This window comes from Crinia signifera, chromosome 4 (assembly GCF_055691185.1).
Source record: "Crinia signifera chromosome 4, ASM5569118v1, whole genome shotgun sequence".
In the NCBI taxonomy this organism is placed as follows: Eukaryota; Metazoa; Chordata; class Amphibia; order Anura; family Myobatrachidae; genus Crinia; species Crinia signifera.
In genome coordinates, this window is record NC_139220.1 from 45,561,150 (window position 1) to 45,576,765 (window position 15,616).

General features: G+C 46.4%; 1 protein-coding gene across 2 annotated transcripts in view; it reads left to right on the top strand.

The window, feature by feature from the left end:
- RNF145 (ring finger protein 145) overlaps nucleotides 1–15,616 on the top strand; it is a 39,951-nt gene that overhangs the window by 13,510 nt on the left and 10,825 nt on the right. For both annotated transcript variants that reach the window (XM_083181695.1, XM_083181696.1), the window contains exons 3-6: nucleotides 6,476–6,584; nucleotides 7,607–7,698; nucleotides 8,255–8,490; nucleotides 10,906–11,081. In XM_083181695.1, the coding sequence (XP_083037821.1) occupies nucleotides 6,476–6,584; nucleotides 7,607–7,698; nucleotides 8,255–8,490; nucleotides 10,906–11,081 (613 nt within the window). The remainder of the gene's footprint in view (nucleotides 1–6,475; nucleotides 6,585–7,606; nucleotides 7,699–8,254; nucleotides 8,491–10,905; nucleotides 11,082–15,616) is intronic.

Consider the following 15,616-nt stretch of genomic DNA (forward strand, 5'->3'; position numbering starts at 1 on the left):
CCAGTGGATTGCTGTTCAGGCAAAACCACGACACTGATGACACTGCAGACTGAACCGGAAGTGATGCATCGTGGTTCATCTCCATGGCAACGGAGACTACTTCCTCCTCTTCCGCCATTACCAGTATTATTTTCAAGTACCCCCAACCACTCTGCAGTGTACCTCCAGAAGTACAATTACCCCATGTTGAGAACCACTGTACTAAATAATACTAATATATAAACTATGTAATGTACCCTATATTACCTCCATCATTCCTCTCTTTGGGGCAGATGTATTACGCCTTAACAAGAGATAAATGCAAGGGTGATAAAGAGAGATAAACGTCCAGCCAATCACCTGCTAACTGCTGTGTTACAGGCTGTGTTTGAAAAAAGTCAGTAAGGAGCTGATTGGCTGGACGTTTATCTCTCTTTATCACACTTGCTTTTATCTCTTGTTAAGGCTTAATACATCTGCCCCTTTATGTCTTAGCATCACTTATCAGTGGCTATAGGAGACTGCACTGGATGATTGTGTCGGTAGCAATATTTATTTTATTGGAGGTATATATTTTCTAGATAGTTTTTCTAGCAGTTCTTGTTTATGTATTGGTTGTGACTAAAGAGGCTTATCCTGGGTGCATGTGCTAATGGTTTCATACACCTGTAGGACCAAATTGCAACAATCCAGTCAGTCACTCAAGGGGAATGACACTCTGGATAACATTGTAAGCTGGACCACACTTTTCTTCCCCCTTCAGTAGCTAACTGACCTTCAGTGGGAGTCCTCACCCTACAGGAAGTTCCTTTCTGTCCCCTCAATTCCAATCTACCTTCTACTACTTGTAATTAACAGCTATGTTGTTAATCACCTTTGGAACACATATGGCGGTATTAAATCTTGGCTGATATTTCCGCCAGGGGAAATAGCGGCCATTACCGGAAGCATTGAAGGCGGGTTCTGAGAAATCCGATCCGACTTTAAAAGTCGGATCTGTATTGTTGGAAACACCCGCGGGTTGTCTGATTCACGGGCGTTTTTTAGCAGTCCGCAGACGTTTTCGCTGATTTGCAACTTTTCAACACTCGATAGTCCGTACATTGAATACCGACTGTCGAGTTCCTGTCGGGAGGAAGGAATTACCGTCCCGGATTCCGGCTTTCGGAACATCCCGACAGTCTGAATCCAGGATTGAACTACCCGATAATGTTTTCAACACCAATTTTTCTGTGAGTGAGATGAAATATAATTGCTGTTATTTGCATCCTATCCTATTCACTCCTACATTAAAATAGTAGCTCTGGATATCTTTACTATACCCCACTTTTCCCTTTTTAAATGAATCTGAAGTGTGAGTACTAGTGGCGCCTACCGAACACTTACATGTGTTTACAAAAATGTTTATGTCAATTTTCCTGCTCCGAAAGACTCCTTTCCGTACCAGATGCCAAACCTGTTATTCCAGTTACTTGGGAAAATTTCAACACTGAAAAATAAAATCTGTTTGGCACCTGACATGGTACTTGTTAGAAAAAGACAAATCCTTAAATCAAATAATATGCCGGTAATGGTTTACAGATACCTGTGTAAGTATCTCGGTCAGAACTACACAGCCACAAGTTCACCATAGTCTGGCTTCCTCTTACTATCCTAACTTTTATTTTCATTTATTTGAACCACTATTGATCGAATAACCAATAAATATTAGTGAACACTTTGATAACACTAGTAGTTCTATATGAAGAAGCATATTTCAGTGGTTTTCAAACGTGGGCATTGGTTCAGGTTCGGTTATAGCGTTTGCCATATAACGAAGCGCTCGCATAATACTAGTAGCCCCCTGTATGCGAAATCCTTCTGAGGTTGGCCATACTGTATTTCAGGCCGCTGAGCCTCCGTAGTCCCTACCCCACAACGCGGAGTCATCCCAGGCCACCATCATCCCATAGACCAAGGTCGCATTTTTCGTTTGCATATTGACGAAAATGTCGATATTTTTAGTAATCTGCGTTCTGTACTGAGTTAGGCCGTTAGTTCTTAGGACCCCAAACTTTTTTTTCCAGATCACCTAGCAGGGACACGGGTGTATTCATTACACACAGGCACATTTTTATAGACAAGTGGAGCTAATTATTTCACTTGTGGTTTTGCAAGGAAACCTAGAAAACAAAAACGGTTTGGCGCCCTGAGGACTGAGTCTAAGAACCTATGCTATTATAATCTATTGATATGACCCCAAATCCTCTTTGCACCATATTAAATGTTCATAAGGTGGTTCAGTAGATGCTGGGTGCCATCCCCAGAAAGTTTCATATGTAGGAGTGGATGAGCGGCACTCGTGTTCTTTGAATAATCAGGGATGTAACAATAGTGCTGGAAAGTTTACTTAAAGTTGCACACCATCAATATGCGATGCCACCCGCTTGCTGGTGCCAGGATATAAACCAGAGGTTCCCAAACGCAGTCCTCAAGGCACCCAAACGGTCCAGGTTTTAGGTATATCTATGGCTCAGCACAGATGGTTAAATCAGACTGACTGAGTTACTAATTAAGTCACCTCTGGCCAAGCCAGTATACTTAATACCTGGACTGTTGGGGTGCCTTGAGGACCGTGTTTGGGAACCTCTGATATAAACATATAATTGGATGGCAGATAAGAGCCTATCGAGTCTGTCCATGTACACGCACAAACTTACACACTAGAATTAAATATTATTTTTTTTTGTCCAGAGCCAATTAACCTACCAGTATATTTTTGTAGTGTGATAGGAAACTGAAGTACCTGGAAGAAACCCACACAAGCACAGGGAGAATATGCATACTCCATACAGTTCTGTTGTAATACATTTCACTGTGTGTGCTTACAAATGTGCCAATGTTGGCAGACTCTGAGTGCTTTGGCAGTACCCTCACCTCTTCAGTTATCTCTGGCCCATCCATCATGCTTCATAGAAATGTGCTGATATATGCAGACTAGGCCTACACATGGGCAATTTCAGGGTATTCTCTAAGCGATCTGCCAAGATTGCTTAGAAAATGCCCCTACATCGCTCCGTGTGTAGCGGCCGTAGCATAGGCGCTACTGCCCGGTGAGTAATATCCATCTAGATTGCCAGTCAGGGACAGTGTTCTCACCAGAGAATACTTAGTGTTCATTCTAGCACCCGCTATCTTTGAAAACCCATGCAGTTCCTCTTACCCGTCTGGGGTGTCGCTATCTGCTGTGTAGTGCTTCTAGCACAGTGTGGTCTGTATATCAGCACTGATATGCAAACCAGACCTGTGCTAGGAACACCTCAGCAGACAGCGACACCCCAGGCAGGGAACAGGAACTGCATGGGTTTTCAAAGATAGCGGGTGCTAGAATGAACACTTAATACTGGCCCTGAGCGATCGCTCAGCAAAATCTCTCCTTGTGTAGGCCCCATTAGGTTATCTTGGTAATTCATGCTCCAATATAAGTAACCTGTCCTCCTGTAGTGGATGCAGGATAGTTCTGTAAAAATGTTGCTACAAATGGAAATAGACTTAAGTGAATTTTTTTTTTTTATTGGGAAAAATGTATTTTGGAATTAACCATTTTGTGTTTGCAGATCACTCATGTGGCTTAAGCCAGGTAGAAAACAGGTGACCCCCATCCAATATATGCTGTGTAATGTGTTATTGGTTAGAAGTGTCTTTCATTTGTTAATGCTGGACCTGGGGATTTTCCCATCCTGTGAGTAGCACTCACTGAACATCTTTGGCTGGAGTAATCTTTACAGAGCAGAAGATTTGTGAAGCTCCTTTTTGTATGGACGGCCGGGGCTTACAGTGAGGGTCACCCCCCCCCCCCCCACCTATTGCACTAACCAAATTTGTGAACTCATTTACCTAACACAAGGGGCGAAATGTAATAGGGTGCGTTTTTTTAGACATGTGCGATTTTTGGTCAAAAACGGCCGAAATCGCACATTTTCCGAAAATCACACATTTAATAGGTTAAAAATCGCGGTAAAAAGCGCACTTTTTACCGCGAAATCGCACATTTTAAAGATGCGATTTTCAGTCACACTGAAAATCGCATCCAGATGTTTTCCCATAGGAAACTATAGAACTCGCATATGTAATAGGATGCGAGTTCTAAAGTCGCATATGGGACCTTACCAAAAAACGCAAAAAAAATAGACCAGCTTCTTGCTGGCGATTTTTACAGAACCATGCACAAATCTGTGTGATCTGTGCATGGTTCTGTCCAAAAAAAGGCTAAAAGTTAAAGTAAAAAAAAAAAACGGCGTGGGGTCCCCCCTCCAGAGCATAACCAGCCCCGGGCTGAAAGAGCCGGTCCTGGTTTCATAAAATCACAGGAACAAACAAGTTGGGGTTCCGTGCATTTTATAAAACCAGCACCAGGCTCAAGGGCCGGTCCTGGTTCCCAAAATACGGGGGACAAAATGACTAGGGGTCCCCCGTATTTCAAGAACCAGCACCGGGCCCAACCAGCCAGCAGGGTAATGCCACAGCCGGGGGGAGACTTTTTATACAAGTCCCCCCGGCCAAAGCATTTAGCCCTCTGACCGGTCAGCATGGGCAGGGGTCCTGGGGGAGTGGGGACCCCCCCAAAGAAGGGGTCCCCCCCCTCCAGAACTTACCAGCCCATGCTGAAGCCCGGGGCTGTCCTCGATGCCCCTGGGCGGTGGGCATCGAGCTGATATTTGGTGTAAAAAAATAGATAAACTATTGTTTTTTACTGTGGCACTACAAGTGCCAGCAAGCCTCCCCAGCAAGCTGGGACTTGGAGAACCACAAGTCCCAGCCTGCTGGGCATTAAAGGGCCCGCTGGCACTTGTAGTTCCACAGTTAAAAAAATAGTGCACAAAACACACTGACACACATTTTAAATAAAACTTTAATACACACATTACACACATACTAATACTTACCTATCTTCTTCCCGTAGGTAGCCCTGGTCCTGATGTCCTCCGGTCCTGTGTCGGCGTTCCTCTTCATGTCGACGTCCTTCTTGAAGTCGACGTCCCTGTCGGCGATGGCGTCCGGTGTCCGGGTCCGACGAAATCCATGGAGGAAGCTGTGGAAGGAAACCATACTCACCTGTCCCAGCGCGACGTAGTCCAGGTAAGGGTCTTGGAAAAAAAACAAACCGACACCCGAATCCAAGCGGACACGACGGAGACGCACGTGTGTTTGTTTACATCGTGCGGCTCCGCCTCCCGAATGCCGCTATTGGCCGCCTTGCGGCCTAGCGGCTCCTGATTGGCCGCTAGGCCGCAAGGCGGCCAATAGCGGCATTCGGGAGGCGGAGCCGCACGATGTAAACACCGTGCGTCTCCGTCGTGTCCGCTTGGATTCGGGTGTCGGTTTGTTTTTTTTCCAAGACCCTTACCTGGACTACGTCGCGCTGGGACAGGTGAGTATGGTTTCCTTCCACAGCTTCCTCCATGGATTTCGTCGGACCCGGACACCGGACGCCATCGCCGACAGGGACGTCGACTTCAAGAAGGACGTCGACATGAAGAGGAACGCCGACACAGGACCGGAGGACATCAGGACCAGGGCTACCTACGGGAAGAAGATAGGTAAGTATTAGTATGTGTGTAATGTGTGTATTAAAGTTTTATTTAAAATGTGTGTCAGTGTGTTTTGTGCACTATTTTTTTAACTGTGGAACTACAAGTGCCAGCGGGCCCTTTAATGCCCAGCAGGCTGGGACTTGTGGTTCTCCAAGTCCCAGCTTGCTGGGGAGGCTTGCTGGCACTTGTAGTGCCACAGTAAAAAACAATAGTTTATCTATTTTTTTACACCAAATATCAGCTCGATGCCCACCGCCCAGGGGCATCGAGGACAGCCCCGGGCTTCAGCATGGGCTGGTAAGTTCTGGAGGGGGGGGACCCCTTCTTTGGGGGGGTCCCCACTGCCCCAGGACCCCTGCCCATGCTGACCGGTCAGAGGGCTAAATGCTTTGGCCGGGGGGACTTGTATAAAAAGTCTCCCCCCGGCTGTGGCATTACCCTGCTGGCTGGTTGGGCCCGGTGCTGGTTCTTGAAATACGGGGGACCCCTAGTCATTTTGTCCCCCGTATTTTGGGAACCAGGACCGGCCCTTGAGCCTGGTGCTGGTTTTATAAAATGCACGGAACCCCAACTTGTTTGTTCCTGTGATTTTATGAAACCAGGACCGGCTCTTTCAGCCCGGGGCTGGTTATGCTCTGGAGGGGGGACCCCACGCCGTTTTTTTTTTAATTTTATTTTTTTACCCAAAATCGCATATATGAAAATGCGCACATTTTCATGACTGAAAATGCGCACATTTTCATGACTGGAAATCGCGGCAAATCGCATTTTTTGCCGCTAATTCGCATCTCATTACATATGCGAATTCGCGGCAAAAAACGCGATTTTTAAAGGTGCGATTTGGTGCGATTTTTTTTTAGTCTAAAAAAACGCACCCTATTACATTTCGCCCCATGTCTTTACATGGTTCTGTCTCCCTGCAGGTTATATCCTGAGTGTTGTTCTTCTGACTTTACCTCGACAGCACCTGGCCCAACTGTACCTCTACCTTGTTACTGCTTTGCTGCTCTACACCGGCCACCAGATTTCCAGGTGAGGAGACACTTCCTTTGTGCCGGCGCCAACAGTTCAGCTCGCGCCCCTAGCTGAAACCCCTGAAAAAGTGACTCCGTTTTGATGGCTTCAATTTGATTAAATTTAGCCGCTATACCTGACCATAGTTCGTGTGATCAGCACAAACAAACAACAGCAATTGAACATCGCCTAGAGATTTCCCGGGAGAGGGGGATAAACTATTGAATTCCTCCTTAGGGAGTCAAGAAATTTAACAGACTCATAATTGTGTCTGACAGTCACCCTTCGTGTCCTGGTGTTTTACTAAATGTGCAGAAGTTCATAATCACTGACCCACAAGCCCTGTATCTCCTGTTGGGCATGATGGACCACAAATGTGTAATCTCTCCACATGCCCAGAAGTGTGCCTATGGGCAGTATTCAATGAGGATTTTCGGCATGTGCAGAGAATCCTGTTTGGGATTCGCTGCACAGTCGCGGTGTTCGAGAGGGCTGGAGCATTCGCTGACAGCCCTCCCTGTCGCTGTATTCCCCGGAGAGCTGGCAGGGGACTGGGGTAGGGAGCCGCTGCACTGCTCCCACTCGGCATATGTAATGAGCAGGACCAGTGAATATATGAATATCTAATAGCACTGCAGTCCTTTCCAGATCAAAAATCCAAAAGGGAGTCTTTGATATACAATTTATCTTGAATCTTCGGGCGCTAACTTGTTCCACTATACCAGGATTGGGGAACCTTCGGCCCTCCTGCTGTTGTTGAACTACACATTCCAGCAGCAGGATGTGTAGTTCAACAACAGCTGGAGGGCCGAAGGTTCCCCATCCCTGCACTATACGGGCTGTATTGTAGGGGAGAATGGGGGGTGTTCAGACCTTTCATTTGTATTACATTGTGTATACTGCCTTTAGTGGCTGTGAACATATCAAACCCACGTTCCTTTTATTTTAGCCCTGTAGGTTGTTAGGTAACATATTTAATGGAAAGAAAATTGCCTACTGCTAGTGAGCTTCTAACTGTGCTTCCTCGTTGTGTGTGTCAGGGATTATGTCCGCAGCGAGCTGGAGTCCGGATATGAAGGTCCTATGCACCTGGAGCCATTATCAATGAACAGGTTTATCACTGCTCTAGTAGGTGAGTGATGTGTAGCTGCAGGATATTGTTGTATAGGAATAAAGCAACGACATGTTATTTAGCACACCAGAGGTTGCTATTCACCTTATTAGATCACAGCTCATCTACATCATACAAGTGACATTCTGTACATCTCTCCTAATACAATGTCTGTATGGTGTAAATGCAATGATGTGCATACCTCTGATCACATCCTGGTCCAACACATGTGAGTACGGGCATGGTTACAGCTGTGAGATGTTCCCTCTCCTCATTCCACTTAATAAGATTCTTACCTGATTGCCGCTATTGCCCATCCCCTGATGGCCGGCAATCGGGACTATTAAGCACATTTAAACCTCTTGTTTCCCTGATCTCAACTGCATATCGGGAACTTTTATCGTGAAAAATTTTCCCCGATGGATCACCAGTCATCGGTGGCAGCCGAGCGATGGTTATGGTCTGGAAAATAGCGTTAGAAATATGGGGACCCTTTTAGTTTGCCGATTTGACATTGAAGTGAGAATATGATGCTGAAAACTTGTTTTAATGGTCCATGGTCATCATTGTGTTGCAGGCCAGCTGGTCGTTTGCACTCTGTGCTCCTGTGTGATGAAGACGAAGCAGATCTGGCTCTTTTCAGCTCACATGCTACCCCTACTGGCTCGTCTCTGCCTTGTCCCTATTGAGACTATTGTCTTCATTAACAAGTTTGCCATGATTTTCACCGGACTGGAAGTGCTGTACTTTTTGGCGTCTAACCTGCTGGTACCCTTTAATCTCGCCAAAACGGCATACAGGGAGCTTGTCCAGGTAAAACTACAATGTCCTATGGGTAATTGCTGTTTTTTAATGTCGTTTTGCAGTAGTTGTTGAAAATCTGTTCTAGCAGTTATTGTTTTTTTAAGCACTGTATAGAATTGAATATTAATTTCTGTGGGATAGGGTCTGTTCTAGTCATAGAAAGGAATTCAGATGTTCGTTTTGGTGGCTGTTAGTGCCGGTTGTCAGTAATTTAATTTGATGCTCTGTTTGGGGGTGGGGGCATTCTATTGTAAGGGAGACGCAAACCCTTTGGCCACATATTATTCGTGCACTATAAAGCAAGGCGGCTGGAAGACCCATTAGGTGTGATTCAAGATGTACACAAATGCGTACGCAGCAACACTGCAAAAATGTGCAAATTCTGCAGCTGCCTGGATTTATATTGAGATGCCCACCTGGGTACAAAGATGCACCATCCGTCGCAGATCAGTCGATTATAGAAGTTAAGTAGCCCTTTGGTCGCGCAGCATGGCTGCAGAAAGAAGACCTGAGCCATTGCAGCGGCGTATGTGATCGCAGGCTCAGGTGGCCCCTGGCTATAACTCACTTTGAGAATAAATCCACTGTGACCACAGTCACAATACCATTGCGGGATATGCGCGGTGCCACTTAGACATGTGCGTGTGGCCGATAATCGCTCTACTGCGTACAAGTCGGATTTATGTACATCTCTGAATCAGGACCGTTGTACTGTGTGGTTTCATACCTTTGCACAGTCCAGGATCCAGTTACTGTGCTTCCTGAAGGACCGTGACTGCCCTCTCCTGTACAGGCTGTATAGTTCAGTACAGGAAACATGGCCAAAAGGAAATTGTTCTCTGGAAGGGGAAGCCACATATAAATCCAATACAAGACCGGAAGTGTGGCACATGCACAGTCATAGCAATGGTTAAATGTGTGAGCCCACAACAAATGGCAATCGCCACAGCTAATAACCCAGTGGATTGTTTTTTACATGAGATAGCAAATGTCAGTCGTGTTGTGTTTTTTGTTTTTTTTTCTCGAACCCTTCCAGTGCCTGATTCTAACCTCCCCCACCCATAGCCTAACCCTAATGGTGCCCATACACATATGCAATATGCCGTATCCGATTGCATCCCTTTTTTTCTGACACCCGATGTTGTATGCCACCTGCAATGCCACATCGGGTGCTGGAGGAGGGCGGGTGGCTGTTCAGGAGGGCTGGCAGGTGGCAGTAGTCAGCAGCTGGCGGCAAAATTTGATTTAAAAAAAAATATATCAAAAGACTGGGTGGCCCTCTGATTGGCTGAGAGAGCTCTCAGCCAATCAGAGGCCTCCCATTCAGGCAGCCGCTGATTGGCTTGTGAATAGCATTGACTCTTTTAGCTGTAGTAACTTTACAGAGTAGTAGATTTTTAAAGATCCTTTTTTGAAATATTTTTTTCACCTTCTGCCTCACGCCAGCCCTCCTGCACAGTGCTTCGGTACACCAACACCTGCCGCTAGCGCCCCTGCCGCCCACTGCACGAAACCGCCGCTGGCGCAACTGCCGATTAAATATTATGTGCAGCACATAATATCTATCAACGCAACATTTGACCGGCAGGCCCACGTATCGCATTCGTGACATATTTGATGTGCATACAATCCATCAATTTAACGCACAGATACAGTCAAAATCTAAGGATTTGTATGCAATATGGCCCTAGTGTATGGGCACCATAACAGTCAGCATATTCAGAATGACGTTTCAAATGACGACATTGTAATCGTCGACCATTTTGCCATTCTGAAAATGTCATGGTGAGGTCGACTGTTTTCCGCGTTGATATTTAAATGTTGACATGATTACTGTCGACTGTGTGAGTGAATATCAGCGTAACATAGTTCTCTTTAACTGTTTTATTATTTGATCATTCTGGATCTTCTGAAAACACCCAATCTCCTATTTGTCAGACTTGAACCCTTTCTGTTTATGGGAAACCTGCCCACTTGCAGTGGCTTACAACAAGCAGGTTAGAGGGGCACAATGGCTATCTATGCATTGTAGGTTTTCTACTGCAGGTCTCCTTTGGGGGCTTAGCAATGGTTTTACAGAAGCTGTTATGTCCCTTCCAACAGGAATGCTCTACAGAATCTCTTAACGTTTCCATTCAACAAAACAAGAGGACACGAAGTACCTGCTTTTATTGGAATTAGAAAGATTTTAGCAGCCACTAAGCTTAAACACTACTTAGAGTTCTGTTTGCAATGTATAATAAATAGTAACTTATCACTCAAACATTAGCTCGGAACTTCATGCGTTAGTGTTGATGTGCTAGAAAATGTATGTAAAATGCTTGGATGGGCTTTACAACTTTTATAAGAGGCGTTCCTGCACTGTAATTTTACCCTAGGTTGCAGTGATACTGGTCACCCATCATATTTTGTGTTCCACTACAGGTGGTGGAAGTCTATGGTCTCCTCGCACTAGGAATGTCTCTCTGGAATTGGCTTGTGGTACCGGTGCTGTTCATGGTATTTTGGCTGGTCCTGTTTGCACTCCAAATCTACACCTACTTCAGCACACGAGACCAGCCCACATCTCGTGAGAGGCTGCTGTTCCTCTTTCTTACAAGGTATAGTCAATATTTTGAGTACACTGTAACCTTTGGAATTTTTGTTACATTTTGGGAAAAAATAAATAACACTAAAGGTGCATGAACACCGGGCGTTTTTTTTCCCCCAGCGTGTATACACAGCGATGATCGCTAAAATCGCTCAGTGTGTATGCCTCATAGAGCTGTTTACAAAAATGAATTTGAGGTGAGATTGGGATGTGGTGTGGTATGACTGCCTGACAGTTGTGATCCCGACAATCAGTATACCGACATCGGAATCCCGACTGCCGGTGCCCCGACAGGGGGGGGGGGAGCTCCGAGAAGCCCCTGTCAGCCGGGATCCCCCCTGTCTGAGCACCGGCCAAGCATATCCACATCCACCCTTCACCCATAATTGGATTGACCCATTGGTACGGTTATAAAGTGTTATTTTTGGGTGTTCATAGAGTGGGTGCGATTAAGTTCCATCACATGTCCTAAAATAATCAAAACACTTCAATCAATTCTGCTGTTTCGCAATCCCATAAACAGTTAAAAATCTTTTTGGAATAAAAAAAAAGGTTTGAGACTATAATCCCTGCATTGGGCCCCAAACCTTCCCAGTTTTGACCTCCACCTGACTCCGCACAAGTGTTACTTGGTTCCAAACATCCAGCTCTGTAGGAATTCTCTTTATATCTATGAAAATGCAGCAAAAAATTGAAGCAGTAATCCAACATTTTGATGAATTTGGAGAGGTATCGATTACCCAGGTAAACAACGTTTATACCAAGGTAATTATTGTAAGCAACAGAAAATCAATTGGGAACTTCTACCAGAGAACTGCCATCATCTCTTCACCTGCGACCGTAAACATTCTGGCTGACTTACAACTCTAGAGCCCTTATCATACTTCTTAATCTAGAAAAAACAGCTGTTCTTGCTCCGCTCAGAACACCTGGCAGGGAAAGCTGTCAGGGGAGCCGTGTCCAAGATCCTACCGAAGCTGCTCGTGATCTCTTATATCCATCACCCAAGATGATGGCTGACAACCTGCTTTCTATAATCCGTTGCTGAGGTGCGGCTGATGCAAAGCAGATAACACCAGCGACCTGTCAGGCACAGACCTCAAGTTCTGGGCTGGAATGTTATTTGGTCAGAGTGTAATATTCATTGGCTCGGCCGGCTTATCACATTCCAGAGATTAGTCTGGATATGAACTTGCAGCGTATGTTTTTGTGAGTTGATGAGAATCCGCGAGTTCAATTGGTTAACACTTAATTAGAAATTCACGCTTAAAGGTGAAGTTATACTGGTTTTACAAGTACTGATCATTATCCCTTGTGTTTTATAACCGGCGCGTAAATCGTATGGGCTGCAGTAATACTTCATACAGAGTACGTGTTTATTATAGATGACTGTTAATATTGTTTTATGGATGGTATAGCAGTAAATATATATTAAGGGGGTTATTCAATCTTGGCCGCTATTTCCGCCGGTGGAAATAGCGGATGCCGCCTATTCTGTGCTGCCGTTTCCTACAGCATTGAAGACCGATTCCAACAAAACAGATTTGACTTTAAAACAAATCTGATTTTTTTGTCAGAAACGGCCACGGATTGACGAATTCATGGCTGCTTTTTAAAAGTCTGCATTCGTTTTCGCCGATGTGCCCACTTTCCAACACCCGAGAGCCGGAAAATTGAATTGTGGAGTTAAGGCCCCCATACACTATGCGATTTTGGGACGATTTCATCCGATTTCGGCACTTTGTGCCGATAATCGGGTGAAATCGGCCCAAAATCGTAGGTGTGTGATATCTGATCCGATCCGATGCGCGGTCCCGTGCGCATCGGACCGGATCAGGGAGGTCGGACGGTCTGTACATAAGATCACGTTCGACCTCCCTGTATGCATATGCCTGCCACCTGACAGGCATATGCATGCAGACACCGGGCAGCGGGTCCCTGAGCACCGGCGAGTGCTGCTGACTGACCTGGCCGGGCGGTGGTGGGGGCGGGTGCGGTGAGCGCTGCTGACCTGGCCGGGCAGTGTACTTACACATAGCAGCAGCGGGGACGACGGGCAGCGCAGTGGCGGCTATTATATTTTTAAAATACTTGTCAAATGACCGGCCGCTCTCTGATTGGCCGGAGAGCTCTCAGCCAATCAGAGAGCGGCCGGTCATTTGACAAGTATTTTAAAAATATAATAGCCGCCACTGCGCTGCCCGTCCCCGCTGCTGCTATGTGTAAGTACACTGCCCGGCCAGGTCAGCAGCGCTCACCGCCCCCACCACCGCTGGCCGCCCCCACCACCACCGCCGCCGCTGCCCGCCCCCACTACTGCCGCTGCCCGCCCCCACTACTCCTCACCGCCCTGCAGCTCCCCGGGGTTTTTTTTACATGGGATAAATCGCATGCGATTTATCCCATGTAAAAAATGGCACATCAAGTGCCAAATTGTATGTGAGCCTCCCGGGGAGCTGCCGGGCGGCTCGCAGGTAAATTGGGTCCGACTTGTCCCTAGGACAAGTCGGCCTAATGTATGGGGGCCTTTAGAGTCAAGCTGAGCTAAACTGGTCTGTCGGAATCCCGGATTGAATACCCCTCCTTGAGACAGTGCAATCTAGTTCCTAATCTGTAACAAACTAGTTTTAACTAGTTCCGATGGACGGGCCAAAGGTCATGCTTATGCAATTCTCAAAAGTTTTGTAAAGTGAAAATGTTTTTCATTTAGTGAACCCTTATAGGCATTTATATCACCCTTCGATGATATGGCTGGAAATGTCTCGGGCTGAGCTACACTACAGGAGCAGGCTCTCCCGAAAAATTTCCGTGCATGCCACTGTAAATAAAGGGTGCGCCAGTGGTGCCTCCAGCGGTGAACCACCGGCGTACCACCATTCCCCCTGTTGCCGATCCTCCCTGACGCCGCTCGGGCAGGTTCGGCTACGCTCAGCTGTTTGTGTGTTCAGTAGTCCAAACACAGGAATAGACTAACGGCTGAGCACCTGGACTTCTCCAAGCATCTGCAAACAGCTGAAGCTGGCCGCCAGCAGCCCCAGGGGAGCACGAGTTGCTGCAGATGGCAGCGGCTGCCCCTTCTGTGGTGAGTATTTCTGGGGCAGAACAAACCTGCCATGGTAGGTTTGTCCTGCCCCATGAAAACCCACCACGCAAGGGGGTTAAGGGAGTCTTTTTAGTTTGTTGCATTCAGTGCTGTAGAAAGGGGGGGGGGGGAGTGGGTACTTTTTACCTGGCACGGGTCCCGTGCCCCCTCCCCTGCTGCAGAGACCAGGCAGTAGGAGTAGAGAGCAGAGGTTGCCACAGCAGCACAGCCTCTTCTCAGTGCCGTCTGCTGAGCGGGGTAGAGAGGCAGCAACCTTTTTTTTTTTTTTTACAGGTGCATTGGCATGCCCCCTCCCATTGACCACGCCCTTTTTTACCGGGCTCCCCGGCGCTTTTAGCGGCCCTGGTTGTATTCCGAAAGTCATAAGCTTTCCAACGACCTATCACAAGGTCTGAAAAACCACAGAAATAGCATAGACCCTTATGACCGCATCCTTAAGGGGTCATCCCATTTAACCCATTTTTGAACTTGGATTGTCCCTTAAAATGATAAGTGTGCGAAAGTTTGAAGACAATTAGTTAATCTATACACACACACACACATCATTAAATTATAGTTATGTAGATGTGTGTTTGTGGATACTGAACAGAACAATTTCAACAATGGCTCCGGTGTATCTTACATATAAAGGCACATATCCTTTGTTTTAAGAAAATAAAGCAATCTGCGTGAGAAAATGTTCTCGCATAAGTCTGTCAGGTGCCGGAAGCCGTCCCATGCAACCCTGGGGAATGAAGAATATTGAGACCACTGGAGTGTCCCCTTCACCACCTTTAGTGGTCCCAGTAGAACAGTCAGGGGGTCCTCTTCGCATTATGCTTTAGTAGAAGTACTGTATGTGTATAATATGGACACAGCCAAATGGACTTGGAATTTCTTTAGGCCGATTAGAATAGGTTTCCCTGGCTGACAGAATCCTGTGGACTTCCTGCTTTGCTATTGCATCATACCCCTTTCACATTGCAAACTAGGATCTGATCCGGGATTCAACCTAGGTCACCCATTATACAGCAGGCAACCTGGGTTTAACCCTTCTTACAACCCAGGACAAATTGCCGGGTGCTTTCACATCGCGCCTAGACTCAGGTCCATACGTCACCAATCCAGCAATGGTTATGGTATAGTGAGTTGACAATGTCTAGGTGGACAGTCACTAGGTCGACCACTAATGGTCAACAGTGTCTAGGTTGACACCTATAAATGGTCGACAATGACAGAAGGTCGGCAAAAGATTAACATTGCCATGGTCAATACTGAAAATGTTGCCACCGTTTTTTTGTGTCCATGTCGACGTGGGAACCGTATCATTGTGCCGTGTCCCCTTGCATTATTGTAAAGTACAGGTGAATGAACCAATTTGGTCTCAACAAGGGATGGGGAACCTTTGGCTTCCAGCTGTTGTTGAACTACACATCCCAGCATTCTATTTGGCCGTGCTAAAA